Here is a 16,061-nt window from a genome sequence, read left to right on the forward strand (position 1 = left end):
AACTTTGAAAACAGAAGGCACAGAAGTAAAAATAACTGTTCCAGAATCAGTGGAACAAGGACTTTTTTTTATGTAAACAAACACCCCAGTCAAAGTCCTCTTTAGAGACCATGCACACCTCACCTCCGCAGCATTTTATTGTAGTAGCACAGTGAATGGGATGTCAGATCTCATACAATTGTTGCTTATTGTTTAGCTCACAGATTAGAAGCCATGTGAAATCTGCCTCATGCCAATTATTTCAATGTCTTTTCACTCAAATGTTAGAGCGAAAAATGAAGGCAAAAAGTGCTCCTGTTTTACAGTGTTTTTACTGCAGAAATGGCTGCTGCCCATACCCCACAGTCAGACTGTCTTAGGTACAAGTGCCATGAGGATATGTACAGGTGTAAGGCTGGGTTCCCATTGCGTTATGGGACCGCGTTTAACGGCGAAATTAACGCCGTGCAACGCGTCCGTTAACGCGCCCATTGAAGGCAATGGGAACGCGCTTCACTAGCGCGTGCCATGTTCGGCACGCGCTAGCGACGCGCCGGTGATTCCTGGCGCGCCGCGGACGCTGCTTGCAGCATCCGAGGCGCGCCCGCGGTCCGTTCCCCGCTCTCGCAGATCGGGGATCTGCGAGAGCGGGGACGTTACCGCGACCCCGACTGCAGCCCCATAGAAAACATTGCGTTAGCGCAATCCGCTAGCGCTAAACGGATTGCACTAACGCAATGTGACCCTAGCCTAAGGGCATGGGCAGACGGGTCAAGAATCGGCAGCGCTTGGGACGCAGCACATGTCTGTGGTGTCCAGTGTGCTGCCGACTCTAATGCAGGCGATTCCAGACATGTTGCGGTCTGGAAAGACGCGCCGTATGTCCATCTCCACGGGTGAGCCGCAGGCGTATCTGGACCCATAATGGACATGGGATTTCTAGAAATCCCACCCACTACGCTGTAACATCTGGACGCTGTGCAAGTACGCAGCGCTTACTTACCGTGTGCACCTAAACCAATTCATTATTATCATGCCGACCTTTTTAGTAAACACCAGTGATTGTCTTACCGCTGTCTCCAACATCATGTCCTCCCTCTATCTGAAACTGAACCTGTCAAAAACTGAACTCCTCGTGTTCTCTCCCTCTATTAACCTACCTTTGCCTGACATTGCCATCTCCGTGTGCGGTTCCACCATTACTCCAAAGCAACATGCCCGCTGCCTTGGGGTCATCCTTGATTCCGAGCTTTCATTCACTCCCCACATCCGATCACTGGCTCGCTCTTATCTGCATCTCAAAAACATTTCTAGAATTCGCCCTTTTCTTACTTTCGACTCTGCAAAAACTCTTAAGGTATGTGCACACGATGCAGATTTAGTGCAGAACTGCAGCAGATTTTTCTGCAGCAGAAACGCTGCAGAACTGCACTGTGATCACAGTACAATGTAAATCAATCGGAAAAAAAAAAAAGCTGTGCACATGGTGCAGAAAAATCTGCGCAGAAACGCTGCAGATTTCAAAGAAGTGCATGTCACTTCTTTTGTGCAGTTCTGCAGCATTTCTGCACCCCTCCATAATAGAAATCTGCAGGTGCGTTTTTGGTGCGTTTTTTGTGCAGATTTGTGATCAAAAACGCACCTGCAGATTCTGCCAGGAGATGCAGATTTAGTGCAGAACTGCAGCAGATTTTTCTGCACCAAATCTGCATCGTGTGCACACAGCCTTACTGTCTCACTTATTCATTCTCGTCTGGACTATTGTAACTCTCTACTAATCGGCCTCCCTCTTACCAAACTCTCCCCGCTCCAATCTGTCCTGAATGCTGCAGCCAGGATCATATTCCTCACCAACCGTTACACGATGTCTCTATCTTGTGCCAGTCATTACACTGGTTACCCATCCACTCCAGAATCCAGTACAAAACTACTACCCTCATCCACAAAGCACTCCATGGCTCAGCACCACCCTACATCTCCTCCCTGGTATCAGTCTACCACTCTACCCGTGCCCTCCGCTCCGCTAATGACCTCAGGTTAGCATCCTCAATAATCAGAACCTCCCATTCCCGTCTTCAAGACTTAACACGTGCTGCGCCGATTCTTTGGAATGCACTACCTAGGTTAATACGATTAATCCCCAATCCCCACAGTTTTAAGCGTGCCCTAAAAACGCATTTGTTCAGATTGGCCTACCACATCAATGCATTAACCTAACAATCCCTGTGTGGCCCATTCAAATAAATAAATCAGGTTCCTCGCATCATGTTCTCATAAACTTTATGCAGTTAATAGCCCTCTGTGTCTGTACTGCTACATACTTAGGCCGTTAACTGATTCATGCAGCTTTACATGAACACCCGAGCCTTACACTATGGCTGGTCCGAATAACTATAGCAATTGTTACCATCCACCTCTCGTGTCTCCCCTTTTCCTCAGTCTGTAAGCTTGCGAGCAGGGCCCTCATTCCTCCTGGTATCTGTTTTGAACTGATTTCTGTTATGCTGTAATGTCTATTGTCTGTACAAGTCCCCTCTATAATTTGTAAAGCGCTGCGGAATATGTTGGCGCTATATAAATAAAAATTATTATTATTATTATTCATTCCTCTGCAATCTGCATAAAAGCACAGACTAGTCATTGATCCATTTATAGGATTAAACTCATAAGTCGGGGGAGGGAAACAGTAGGTTTTCTGAATATTTTGCTTTACAGTATTTAAAGCGGCTTTCAATGATTGATAAAAGGCTGCGAGTTTCTTTAGTGCGGCTTCATTTCACCCCAACACGTGGCCTGGTAACATCTCGGAGTTCTGATCACGCTCACAAGGCACTGCTCTCCAGGGACTCAGTCATCAGAATGCCGAGCACACCCTTCCAATTAACCCCTTCCCGACCCATGACGCCACGTAGGCGTCATGAAAGTCGGTGCCAATCCGACCCATGACGCCTATGTGGCGTCATGGAAAGATCGCGTCCCTGCAGATCGGGTGAAAGGGTTAACTCCCATTTCACCCGATCTGCAGGGACAGGGGGAGTGGTAGTTTAGCCCAGGGGGGGGGGTGGCTTCACCCCCTCGTGGCTACGATCGCTCTGATTGGCTGTTGAAAGTGAAACTGCCAATCAGAGCGATTTGTAATATTTCACCTATTATAACTGGTGAAATATTACAATCCAGCCATGGCCGATGCTGAAATATCATCGGCCATGGCTGGAAATACTAATGTGCCCCCACCCCACCGATTGCCCCCCCAGCCCCCCGATCTGGCCGGTACACTGCTCCGGCTCCCCTCCGCTCCCCCCCGTGCTCTTGTCCGCTCCCCCCGTGCTCCAATCACCCCCCCTGCACTCCGATCCCCCCCCCCCCCCGGTGCTCCATTCCAGCCCCCCCCCCCGTGCTCCGTTCCACGCCCCCTGTGCTCCGATACACCCCCCCCCCCCGTGGTCCCCACCCCACCCCATCATACTTACCGATCCAGCCGGGGTCCCGTCCGTCTTCTCCCTGGGCGCCGCCATCTTCCAAAATGGCGGGCGCATGCGCAGTGCGCCCGCCGAATCTGCCGGCTGGCAGATTCGTTCCAAAGTGCATTTTGATCACTGAGATATAATCTATCACAGTGATCAAAATAAAAAAAAATAATAAATGACCCCCCCCCCCCCCCCCTTTGTCACCCGCATAGGTAGGGACAATAAAAAAAAAAATAAAGAAATTTTTTTTTTCCACTAATGTTAGAATAGGGGTAGGGGTAGGGTTTCGGTATGTGCACACGTATTCTGGTCCTCTGCGGATTTTTCCGCTGCGGATTTGATAAATCCGCAGTGCTAAACCGCTGCGGATTTACCGCGTTTTTTTCTGCGCATTTCACTGCGGTTTTACAACTGCGATTTTCTATTGGAGCAGTTGTAAAACCGCTGCGGAATCCGCACAAAGAAGTGACATGCTGCGGAATGTAAACCGCTGCGTTTCCGTGCAGTTTTTCCGCAGCATGTGTACAGCGATTTTTGTTTCCCGTAGGTTTACATTGAACTGTAAACTCATGGGAAACTGCTGCGGATCCGCAGCGTGTGCACATACCTTTAGAATTAGGCTATGTGCACACTGTGCGGATTTGGCTGCGGATTGGCCGCTGCGGATTCGCAGCAGTATTCCATCAGGTTTACAGTACCATGTAAACATATGGAAAACCAAATCCGCTGTGCCCATGGTGCGGAAAATACCACGCGGAAACGCTGCGTTGTATTTTCCGCAGCATGTCAATTCTTTGTGCGGATTCCGCAGCGTTTTACACCTGCTCCTCAATAGGAATCCGCAGGTGAAATCCGCACAAAAAACACTGGAAATCCGCGGAAAACCCGCAGGTAAAACGCAGTGCCTTTTACCCGCGGATTTTTCAAAAATGGTGCGGAAATATCTCACACGAATCCGCAACGTGGGCACATAGCCTTAGGGTTAGGGTTGGAATTAGGGTTATGGCTACAGTTGGGATTAGGGTTAGGGGTGTGTTGGGGTTAGTGTTGGAGTTAGAATTGAGGGGTTTCCACTGTTTAGGCACATCAGGGGTCTCCAAGCGCAACATGGCGCCACCATTGATTCCAGCCAATCTCGTATTCAAAAAGTCAAATGGTGCTCCCTCACTTGCGAGCCCTGACGTGTGCCCACATATGGGGTACCAGCATACTCAGGACAAACTGCGCAACAATTACTGGGGTCCAATTTCTCCTGTTACCCTTGTGAATCTAAAAAAATGCTTGCTAAAACATAATTTTTGAGGAAAGAAAAAGGATTTTTTATTTTCACGGCTCTGCGTTGTAAACGTCTGTGAAGCACTTGGGGGTTCAAAGTGCTCACCACATATCTAGATAAGTTCCTTGCGGGGTCTAGTTTCTAAAATGGGGTCACTTGTGGGAGGTTTCTACTGTTTAGGCACACCAGGGGCTCTGCAAACGCAACGTGACACCCGCAGACCATTCCATCAAAGTCTGCATTTCAAGAGTCACTACTTACCTTCTGAGCCCCGACGTGTGCCCAAACAGTGGTTTACCCCCACTCATGGGGTATCAGCGTACTCAGGAGAAACTGGACAACAACTTTTGGGGTCCAATTTCTCCTGTTACCCTTGGGAAAATAAAAAATTGCAGGCTAAAAGATCATTTTTGAGAAAATAATTTTTTTTTTTATTTTCATGGCTCTGCGTTATAAACTTCTGTGAAGCACTTGGGGGTTCAAAGTCCTCACCACACATCTAGATTAGTTCCTTTGGGGGTCTAGTTTCCAAAATGGTGTCATTTCTGGGGGATCTCCAATGTTTAGGCACACAGGGGCTCTCCAAACGTGACATGGTGTCCGCTAATGATTGGAGCTAATTTTCCATTTAAAAAGCCAAATGGCGTGCCTTCCCTTCCGAGCCCTGCCGTGCGCCCAAACAGTGGTTTACCCCCACATATGGGGTATCAGCGTACTCAGGACAAACTGGAAAACAATATTTGGGGTCCAATTTCTCCTATTATCCTTGGCAAAATAGGAAATTCCAGGCTAAAAAATCATTTTTGAGGAAAGAAAAATTATTTTTTATTTTCATGGCTCTGCGTTATAAACTTCTGTGAAGCACCTGGGGGTTTAAAGTGCTCAATATGCATCTAGATAAGTTCCTTGGAGGGTCTAGTTTCCAAAATGGGGTCACTTGTGGGGGAGCTCCAATGTTTAGGCACACAGGGGCTCTCCAAACGCGACATGGTGTCCGCTAACAATTGGAGCTAATTTTCCATTCAAAAAGTCAAATGGCGCGCCTTCCCTTCCGAGCCCTGCCGAGTGCCCAAACAGTGGTTTACCCCCACATATGAGGTATCGCGTACTCGGGAGAAATTGCCCAACAAATTTTATGATCCATTTTATCCTACTGCCCATGTGAAAATGAAAAAATTGAGGCGAAAAGATTTTTTTTGTGAAAAAAAAGTACTTTTTCATTTTTACAGATCAATTTGTGAAGCACCTGAGGGTTTAAAGTTCTCACTAGGCATCTAAATAAGTTCCTTGGGGCGTCTAGTTTCCCAAATGGGGTCACTTGTGGGGGGAGCTCCAATTTTTAGGCACACGGGGGCTCTCCAAACGTGACATGGTGTCCGCTAAAGAGTGGAGCCAATTTTTGATTCAAAAAGTCAAATGGCGCTCCTTCCCTTCCAAGCCCTGCCGTGCGCCCAAACAGTGGTTTACCCCCACATATGAGGTATCAGCGTACTCAGGACAAATTGGACAACAACGTACGTGGTTCAGTTTCTCCTTTTACCATTGGGAAAATAAAAAAATTGTTGCTAAAAGATAATTTTTGTGACTAAAAAGTTAAATGTTCATTTTTTCCTTCCATGTTGCTTCTGCTGCTGTGAAGCACCTGAAGGGTTAATAAACTTCTTGAATGTGGTTTTGAGTACCTTGAGGGGTGCAGTTTTTAGAATGGTGTCACTTTTGGGTATTGTCAGCCATATAGACCCCTCAAACTGACTTCAAATGTGAGGTGGTCCCTAAAAAATACCGGATTACTCACCGGTAATGCTCTTTTATAGAGCCCACGACAGCACCCACTAGAGAGAGGGGATCCGCCCCTAGGAACAGGAAACCTACAGAGAGATAAAAGGGGCGGCCCCCCCTCGCTCCTCAGTTGTTTTACAGAGAATAGGAGGAACCGCCGCCAGGTTTTAGTTAACAGGTTCAGGTATATTATATATATATATATATATATATATATATATATATATATATTTTTACAACCTTATGCTACTTTCTTCTAATATTTACACCTCACCAAAGAAGCACCACGTGCGACTATATACAGAAAAGGGAGGGATGTGAAAGGGTGCTGTCGTGGGCTCTATAAAAGAGCATTACCGGTGAGTAATCCGGTATTTTCTATTCGCCACGACAGCACCCACTAGAGAGAATTTCAGAGACTATAGACTGGGTGGGTTTACTGAGTCAAGGACCGATACCCCAAAAGTCAGATCAGAAGCAGAGGATAGATCTAATCTATAATGTTTATAGAAGGTATTAGGTGAAGACCAAATTGCAGCCTTACATATAAGGTCTATTGGCACATTCGCCCTTTCTGCCCAGGAAGTCGACAAGGCTCTTGTAGAGTGTGCTCCTATATGCATTGGAGGATCTCTACCTCCAGCTTTATACGCCAAGATTATGGCCTCTCTGATCCAGCGAGATAATGTGTTCTTTGTCACTCTGGTACCTTTGGTTTTACCCTGGAAAGACACAAAGAGAGCCCTACTCTTCCTCCAGTCCCTGGTTCTCTCTAAATAGGCTAGCACAATCCTTTTTACATCTAGAGTATGAAGTTTTACTTCTTCTGGAGTTGAGTGGTTCTCATAAAAGGTAGGTAACAAGATCTCCTGGGCTCTATGAAAAGTAGTGGCTACTTTAGGAAGATAACAAGGGTCTGTTTTCAAAATTATCCTATCTGATGTTACAGATAAAAAGGGAGGATCTATAGATAATGCATGGAGATCACTCACTCTTCTAGCAGAAACTAATGCCACTAACAATACCGTTTTCAAAGAAATATTTTTTAGTGAGGCTGTATGGAGAGGCTCAAACGGTGGCTGTGTCAATGCTTCCAGGACTATGGATAAATCCCACTGAGGAACCTGCGGTATGCTAATTGGTCTTGAACGCTCACAGGCAGATATAAATCGGGATATCCACCTATTACCCGCAACATCATAATTAAAAAGAGCTCCTAAAGCTGAAACCTGGACCTTCAGAGTGCTTACGGAGAGTCCTAATTCCAAACCTCTTTTAGAAATTCCAACACTGGAAATATAGGAACTTCAGATGAAAGTTGTGCAGTATGGAATTGGAGAAATTTTCTCCAAATTCTAACATAAATTCTAGTAGTTGAAGGTTTTCTACTCTTCATAAGAGTGTTAATTAACCCACTAGAAAACCCCCTTATACTTAGTAACTGCCTCTCAAACTCCAGGCAGTCAGGTTCATGCCCTTTGCCTGAGGATGGAGGAATGGTCCCTGAGAGAGCAAGTCCTTGGACTGAGGCAGAATCCACGGGTCTGACACTGACATCGCCCTCAGCCATGAGAACCATGGCCTTTTGGGCCAGAATGGGGCTATTAACAGAACTCTTGCGCCTTCCTCCCTTATTTTTCTTATTACTATAGGTAATAGATTCCATGGGGGGAAAGCATAGGCCAGGTCGAATGTCCATGGTACCTGGAGGGCATCGAGTATGTCCGGCTTGTCCTCCCTGCATAGAGAGGCAAACCTCCTGACCTGACGGTTGGCTCTTGTGGAAAACAAGTCTATTTGAGGAACACCCCATCGAGCTGTTATTAATCTGAAAATCTTCCTGTTCAGCATCCATTCTCCCTGATGAAGAGTGTGACGGCTGAGGAAATCGGCATGAAAATTGTCTATGCCCCTGATGTGCACTGCTGACAAGGATAGCAGATGACCTTCGGCCAACTCCATGATGTCTGAAGCCACTTCTCTGAGTTTGTCCGACCTTGTACCTCCTTGATGGTTCAGATACGCCACCGCAGTGGTGTTGTCGGAGAATACTCTTGTGTGTGAGCCGCTGAGCTGAGGAAGAAAGTGAAGTAGGGAGTAGTATATAGCCCTCAACTCTTTGACATTTGAGGAATTATTAAGTTCTGAACTGGACCAAAGACCCTGGACCCACTGATCCTGAAAATGTGCCCCCCAGCCTTCAGGACTAGCGTCTGTGGTCACTATACTAGAAGGGGTGATTACCCATAGAACCCCTCTCGAAAGATTTTTTCGATTCAACCACCACATAAGGGAGTGTACTACTTCTGACGTTAGGAAAACTGTTCTATCCAGACATCCTCTATTTTTAATGTCCTCATCCAATACAAATTTTTGTAGATGCCTAGTATGGAACTGCGCCCACTGGACCGCAGGAATGCACGATGTTAGAGAACCTAGTAGTGACATGACATTCCTTAATGACATACTACGCTTTCTGATCGCTAAGGACACTTTATCGAATATGGAAGTTTTCTTATCCTCAGGAAGCTTGCAAATCTGGTCAACTGAATCTAGAAGGAGCCCAAGGAATTTCTGACACGTTACTGGCTGGAGTCTAGATTTTTCCCAATTAACCAGCCAGCCCAGGTTTTGTAAGGATGACACTACCTCCTGTAACCTCTGCTCACATTGTAGGGAATTCTTACCTACAATCAATAGGTCATCCAAATACGGAATGACCAAGGTATCTTTTACCCGTAAAAAGGACATTACTTCCAGTAGCAATTTAGTAAAAACCCTTGGGGCCATAGATAAACCGAAGGGCATTGCCCGGTATTGTAGATGACGAATTTGCCCTTCTATACAAACTGCTACTCGAAGAAATTGCTGATGTAAATGGTGTATAGGAATATGGTAATAAGCATCTTTAAGATCCAATACTACCATGTAACAGTTTGGAAATAGATTTTTTATGGCCGAACGTATGGATTCCATTTTAAATGTTTTGGGTCTTATAAAGGAGTTCAGTTTTCTCAAGTTAATTATAGTTCTGAAAGAGCCATCAGGCTTACTAATCAGAAATAAGGGAGAGTAAAATCCCCTCCCTATCTGGGAAGATGGAACCTCTACCAGGACTTGTTTGAGTAAGAGGGATTTAACTTCGGTTTCAAGTGCCTCTTGTTGAGGCCTGGATCTTAAGGTGGTAAGGAGGAAGGAGTCCGGAGGCCTTCTAATAAAGTCTAATGTGAGGCCTGAAGATATTAAATCAATGGCCCATGGATTAACAGTTATGTCTTTCCACTGCTTACTAAATTGTTTTAGTCTTCCTCCCACCGGTGAAATATAATCAGCGGAATTTATCTGCTGGCTTGAAGGGGCGCTTATTGAACAAATTTCCTCTTTGTTTGAAATCTTTGTTATTCCATCGGTCCCTGAAGCCTCCCTTCCTTCCGAATGGTGGCTTCTTGAACGCCCTTCTGTAAGAAGGAATAAAGGGATTAGGGAACCCCTTCTTCCTTTCACCTGCCTTAGTGAGAATTTCGTCTAAGACCGTTCCAAAGAGGTACTCACCCTGGCAGGGTATAGTACACAATTTAGCCCTGGACTGGGCATCCCCTTTCCAATTCTTTAACCATAAAGCGCGCCGTGCCGTATTAGTGAGGCTGGCTGTTCTGGCTGCTAGGCGGAGAGAGTCTATAGAGGCATCAGAAATGAAGGCTGCCGCCCCCTTAATCAAAGGAATAGAGGCACGTAGTTTCTCCCTAGATACACCACTCTTAATATTTTGGTCCAACTGCTCCAGCCAGACCAGCATAGATCTACTAGTGGACGTGGCTGAGATCGCCGGTTTAAATGCCGTGACACAAGCTTCCCATGACCTTTTAAGCAGAGCGTCTGATTTTCTATCCATGGGGTCAGGCAAGGAGCCCGCATCCTCTACGGGTAAGGAGGATCGGCGAGAAGTTGATGCTACAGCCGCATCCACTTTAGGAATTTTAGACCAAACTGCCAAGTCCTCATCATCAAAGGGGTACCGCCTCTTACATGATACCGGTACAAAGCCCTTCTGTCCTTTAGCCCATTCTTTTTTAACAAGGTCTTTAATGGCCTGATTCACAGGGAATACTTGGCCCTTTCGCTGCGATAAACCTGCGAACATGATGTCCTGTGGTGTCTGGGGATCTTTAGACTCTGACACCCCCATTGTTCCTCTTACAGCTTTAACCAAATTATTTACATTGTCTGTAGGAAAACAGACATAATCTTCCTCCTCCGAGGAATCCAATCTCTGAGAGATGTCTGAGTCCACCTCTCCACTTTCTGCTGATGTGTCGGCTATAGGTGAAAGAGTCCTTCTACTTCTCCTTTCCATATTAACCGCCGGACTACCCCTCAAGGACTGAAGCTCTTCCCGGATCATGAGACGTATGTCTTTCATCCTGACCGAACTCTCCTGCTGTAAAGTGTTATCAATGCAATGTTGACATAGCTCCTTAATATATGAGTCAGGTAGGGGCTCATTACATATCTTACACTGCTTATGTTTAGATTTTGACGTCCGCTTAGCCTACAAAAAAGACACAAGCAGAGGAGACTACTGTAAGAGATATGAAGCTATATATACACTTATCCGGAAAATAAAATATATACCGGCTGCAGAGTTGTCTGGTCGGCCTGGGGTTTGGAACGGGACGATTTTTTCCCTGATTTATCCGTGGAATCACTCATTTTTGAGTGTCCGCTGATTTTCTTATTAGCATCACCACTAGGCAGGATTACAACCTCCAGTGGGCGCTCAATATCTTCCTGAGACGACATGGTGCGCACAGTGCCATGTGTCTTCAGCCTTATATAGAGCCGTTCTTACAAGGGATACACGCCCCCATCTTTCCTCCCCCCTTTTTTTTTTTTTTTTTACCTGACCAACTTTATTGGCCCTCTCCACCGCTGTTGAGCGCCAAGGCGTCCACGCCAGCACGCTCAGCTGACCCCGCATACCCGGAAGTTCCTCTTTACATCCGGGTACGCCGACCATACAGCGCCTGCATGTGCGCTCGCGCGTCTTCCTTCTATGCTGCAGAGGAAGAGAAGCTCCTGCTACCGCGGCCGTTCATGCCCCACTGTGGCCGGAGGGTAAGCGCTTTCCATAGCGACACTTACTTGATGTGCTGACGGGGATTCTTTAGGCGGTGGAGCAAAAACCAACGGTCTCCCAACAGGGAGACTGTTGTGATCCCGGCATGCTGCTGATGTATCCAGATGAGGGGGGAACCAACAGGAACACCCGTCTCTGATGCTCGCTCTGGGGCCCCTGTCGCTCAACAGAGACGTACAGGCTGTGTTCCAGGCGAGCTTTTCCTCTTCTTAGCTGCAGAGATTCTCTCTGAGGGTTTCCTCCTTGGGAACAGGAAACCAACTGAGGAGCGAGGGGGGGCCGCCCCTTTTATCTCTCTGTAGGTTTCCTGTTCCTAGGGGCGGATCCCCTCTCTCTAGTGGGTGCTGTCGTGGCGAATAGAAAAAAGGGTTTTGTAAATTTCGTTGTAAAAATGACAAATCGCTGGTCAAATTTTAACCCTTATAACTTCCTAACAAAAAAAAAAATTTGTTTCCAAAATTGTGCTGATGTAAAGTAAACATGTGGGAAATGTTATTTATTAACTATTTTGTGTCACATATCTCTCTGGTTTAACAGAATAAAAATTCAAAATGTGAAAATTGCAAAATTTTCAAAATTTCGCCAAATTTCCGTTTTTATCACAAATAAACGCAGAATTTATTGACCTAAATTTACCACTAACATGAAGCCCAATATGTCTCGAAAAAACAATCTCAGAACCGCTAGGATCCGTTGAAGCGTTCCTGAGTTATTACCTCATAAAGGGACACTGGTCAGAATTGCAAAAAACGGCAAGGTCTTTAAGGTCAAAATAGGCTGGGTCATGAAGGGGTTAAAGCATCAGCCATCTATTTCTATAGACTCACAGGGGTAATCTCATTACATCCATCCTGATTTTTGGGATGAAGTGGGCGTTCGTTCTTGAGGGACAGTTCCCGTGAGCAGCTATAGGGATCAGTCAGATGGTCATATAACATGGATGAGGATCGCATCGCAGAGCATGGACTGGCCAGCAGCTCTCCTGCATAGAAATACAAGTTGTTGAGCTCGGGTCAGGAGGACCGCCGGTCAGTCCAAGCATTGCTATGTGATCCTCATCTGTGTTATATGGCCGCTTGACTACACCGTCATTCTGCTACAACACACTAGTGGTCTGTCAGCGCTACTACGCTTACACAGTCCACAGCTCTGGAAAGTGAGGGCCAGGATTACAACTGCTTATGCCATGCTGGGTACAGAGGCACTACAATTATGGAAGGAATGATAGGAGTTGAGAGGAAAGTGAGCAGATAACTGGGATATAGAAATCATTATGGAAGGAGGTGGCTGGTATGTTAGAAGTTAACCCGTCTCCTGGAATGTGGCGACTTGTGCACTCATGCCTGGATCTGGGCAGGCACTAGCAGCCAAGCTTCATGGAAACCAGCTGTATACTATGAAAGATAAAAGCATTCATAGTAACATAGTAACATAGTTAGTAAGGCCGAAAAAAGACATTTGTCCATCCAGTTCAGCCTATATTCCATCATAATAAGTCCCCAGATCTACGTCCTTCTACAGAACCTAATTGTATGATACAATATTGTTCTGCTCCAGGAAGACATCCAGGCCTCTCTTGAACCCCCCCGACTGAGTTCGCCATCACCACCTCCTCAGGCAAGCAATTCCAGATTCTCACTGCCCTAACAGTAAAGAATCCTCTTCTATGTTGGTGGAAAAACCTTCTCTCCTCCAGACGCAAAGAATGCCCCCTTGTGCCCGTCACCTTCCTTGGTATAAACAGATCCTCAGCGAGATATTTGTATTGTCCCCTTATATACTTATACATGGTTATTAGATCGCCCCTCAGTCGTCTTTTTTCTAGACTAAATAATCCTAATTTCGCTAATCTATCTGGGTATTGTAGTTCTCCCATCCCCTTTATTAATTTTGTTGCCCTCCTTTGTACTCTCTCTAGTTCCATTATATCCTTCCTGAGCACCGGTGCCCAAAACTGGACACAGTACTCCATGTGCGGTCTAACTAGGGATTTGTACAGAGGCAGTATAATGCTCTCATCATGTGTATCCAGACCTCTTTTAATGCACCCCATGATCCTGTTTGCCTTGGCAGCTGCTGCCTGGCACTGGCTGCTCCAGGTAAGTTTATCATTAACTAGGATCCCCAAGTCCTTCTCACTGTCAGATTTACCCAGTGGTTTCCCATTCAGTGTGTAATGGTGACATTGATTCCTTCTTCCCATGTGTATAACCTTACATTTATCATTGTTAAACCTCATCTGCCACCTTTCAGCCCAAGTTTCCAACTTATCCAGATCCATCTGTAGCAGAATACTATCTTCTCTTGTATTAACTGCTTTACATAGTTTTGTATCATCTGCAAATATCGATATTTTACTGTGTAAACCTTCTACCAGATCATTAATGAATATGTTGAAGAGAACAGGTCCCAATACCGACCCCTGCGGTACCCCACTGGTCACAGCGACCCAGTTAGAGACTATACCATTTATAACCACCCTCTGCTTTCTATCACTAAGCCAGTTACTAACCCATTTACACACATTTTCCCCCAGACCAAGCATTCTCATTTTGTGTACCAACCTCTTGTGCGGCACAGTATCAATGCAGAGAAAAAAAAAAACAGCGGATACAAGGAGCAAGTCATTTGTAAACATGATTGTCATGCTCCTTAATAACTTGGACACTCATAGGAGAGCTCTGCATACTGCTACAAACTTATCTACCAACAAGTCTGTTGGAAGTCTTGTATAAAAAGTTATTCTATGTAAAATTACATATAAAATCAAATGTAGACAGAAGTGTAACTTACCAGAGGGGAAAAAAAAAAAAAAAAGCTTTGGTCATGTTGATGCCCGGACCATGATATACTTACCTGTTCAATTCCTTCCCAACTTCAGCTGTACTGTTTCAATGGTTCCTGTAACAACCATGCGCCATACGTCATTCACATGACCGCTGCAGCCAATCACAACAATGATCACTGCAGGCAGTAAGTAAAGGCCAGCAGAGATGACAGCAGCAATTGAAGTTAAGTAAATGCTGTTTTAAAGGGAACCAGTCACTTCCTAGTGCCTGAACCATAGGGATATGTCAGAAAATACACCGAGCCGCTCACATGACTAGTCCAAGAGGCGCTGCCAGCGATCAGCACACGTCTCCGTGCACAGCTGTATAGGGTGAGACCTAACGCAGGTCCACGTTAAATGCCGTTTCCAAAGATTAAGAATATATACAATAAAGAAAGGACCAGTAATCCATCAGTCATGTGACCCCTGCTGACAATCACTGACCAAGATGTACAGCCAGTGATTGGCAGCAGAGAGCATGAAAACGATGGGTAGGGTGACATCAGTAAAGAACACGCAGAAGCAACAGGGCATGTAGCAGCAGACAAGTAACCAGCATGTCTTTAGGGCTAACAGCCACTCTTATAAAATCCTGGAAACCCCTTTAATAGCGCACATATCCCTTTAAGTAAACAGTTCTTCTTAGATGGTCCCCATAGGAATAAATACCGACCACACACTGCACCCCACACAGACACTACACAGCCGGCATCTGCACCCCACACAGACACTACACAGCCGGCATCTGCACCCCACACAGACACTACACAGCCGGCATCTGCACCCCACACAGACACTACACAGCCGGCATCTGCACCCCACACAGACACTACACAGCCGGCATCTGCACCCCACACAGACACTACACAGCCGGCATCTGCACCCCACACAGACACTACACAGCCGGCATCTGCACCCCACACAGACACTACACAGCCGGCATCTGCACCCCACACAGACACTACACAGCCGGCATCTGCACCCCACACAGACACTACACAGCCGGCAGCGCACACTACTCACCCAGCAGCACGGGCGGCCCGGGCGCACACCCGTCACAGGACGCCGCGCAGCGGGCGGACAGCGCGCACAGGAGGAGCCCGGCGAGCCGCCACCACCAGCCTACTCCAGCAGCCATGTCTGCCTCCGCATAGTGCCCGCCAGGCATGAGCACCATTTATCGCCTCCCGCTGAGCACACACGTCCTCCCGCCTGCGCTCCCCGTCACTACTGTCCGCCCGCCGGCTGCCATTTATTTCTTGCTCACCGCTGCAGGCGGGAGCAGCCGATTACCGAGCGCGTCATCGGGAGGCTCTGCAGGCTGGCGCGCGATTACTAATGCCTGTTCCCGGGCCGGCAGTCACGGGATGTGGCCGGCAGTCACGGGTTCATAGCTGGGACATGTGACGAGTGACGCTGCGGCCGGGCAGGGGGCCGAGGACGAGCTCGGGGTCAGCTGCCTGTGTGCCGCTATTGTTCGCATTGCTCTTGTGTGAGGAATTTGTGGTGGATAGTGTCAGTGTGGAGCGTGGAGTCTAGCATATGGGTATACCTGCAGACTGTGTGACGGAGCAGCTTGGAAGTGGCCCCTAG

At 46.8% G+C, this 16,061-nt stretch overlaps 1 protein-coding gene across 2 annotated transcripts in view; it reads right to left on the reverse strand.

The window, feature by feature from the left end:
* The window catches only part of PLA2G15 (phospholipase A2 group XV), a 59,848-nt gene extending 44,008 nt beyond the window's left edge, over positions 1 to 15,840 (reverse strand). Inside the window, exon 1 of one of the 2 annotated variants that reach the window (XM_069740262.1) lies at positions 15,736 to 15,840. Coding sequence is in view for 1 of the 2 variants with exons in the window: in XM_069740261.1 (XP_069596362.1) it covers positions 15,492 to 15,645 (154 nt within the window). In the remaining variant the exon portion in view is untranslated. Of the gene's footprint in view, positions 1 to 15,491 lie in introns of both variants that reach the window. The other variant, XM_069740261.1, reaches the window with a different exon arrangement.
* Between the last annotated feature and the right edge of the window lie 221 nt (positions 15,841 to 16,061).

The sequence above is a fragment of the Ranitomeya imitator genome, chromosome 9 (genome assembly GCF_032444005.1).
Source record: "Ranitomeya imitator isolate aRanImi1 chromosome 9, aRanImi1.pri, whole genome shotgun sequence".
NCBI classification, from domain to species: domain Eukaryota; kingdom Metazoa; phylum Chordata; class Amphibia; order Anura; family Dendrobatidae; genus Ranitomeya; species Ranitomeya imitator.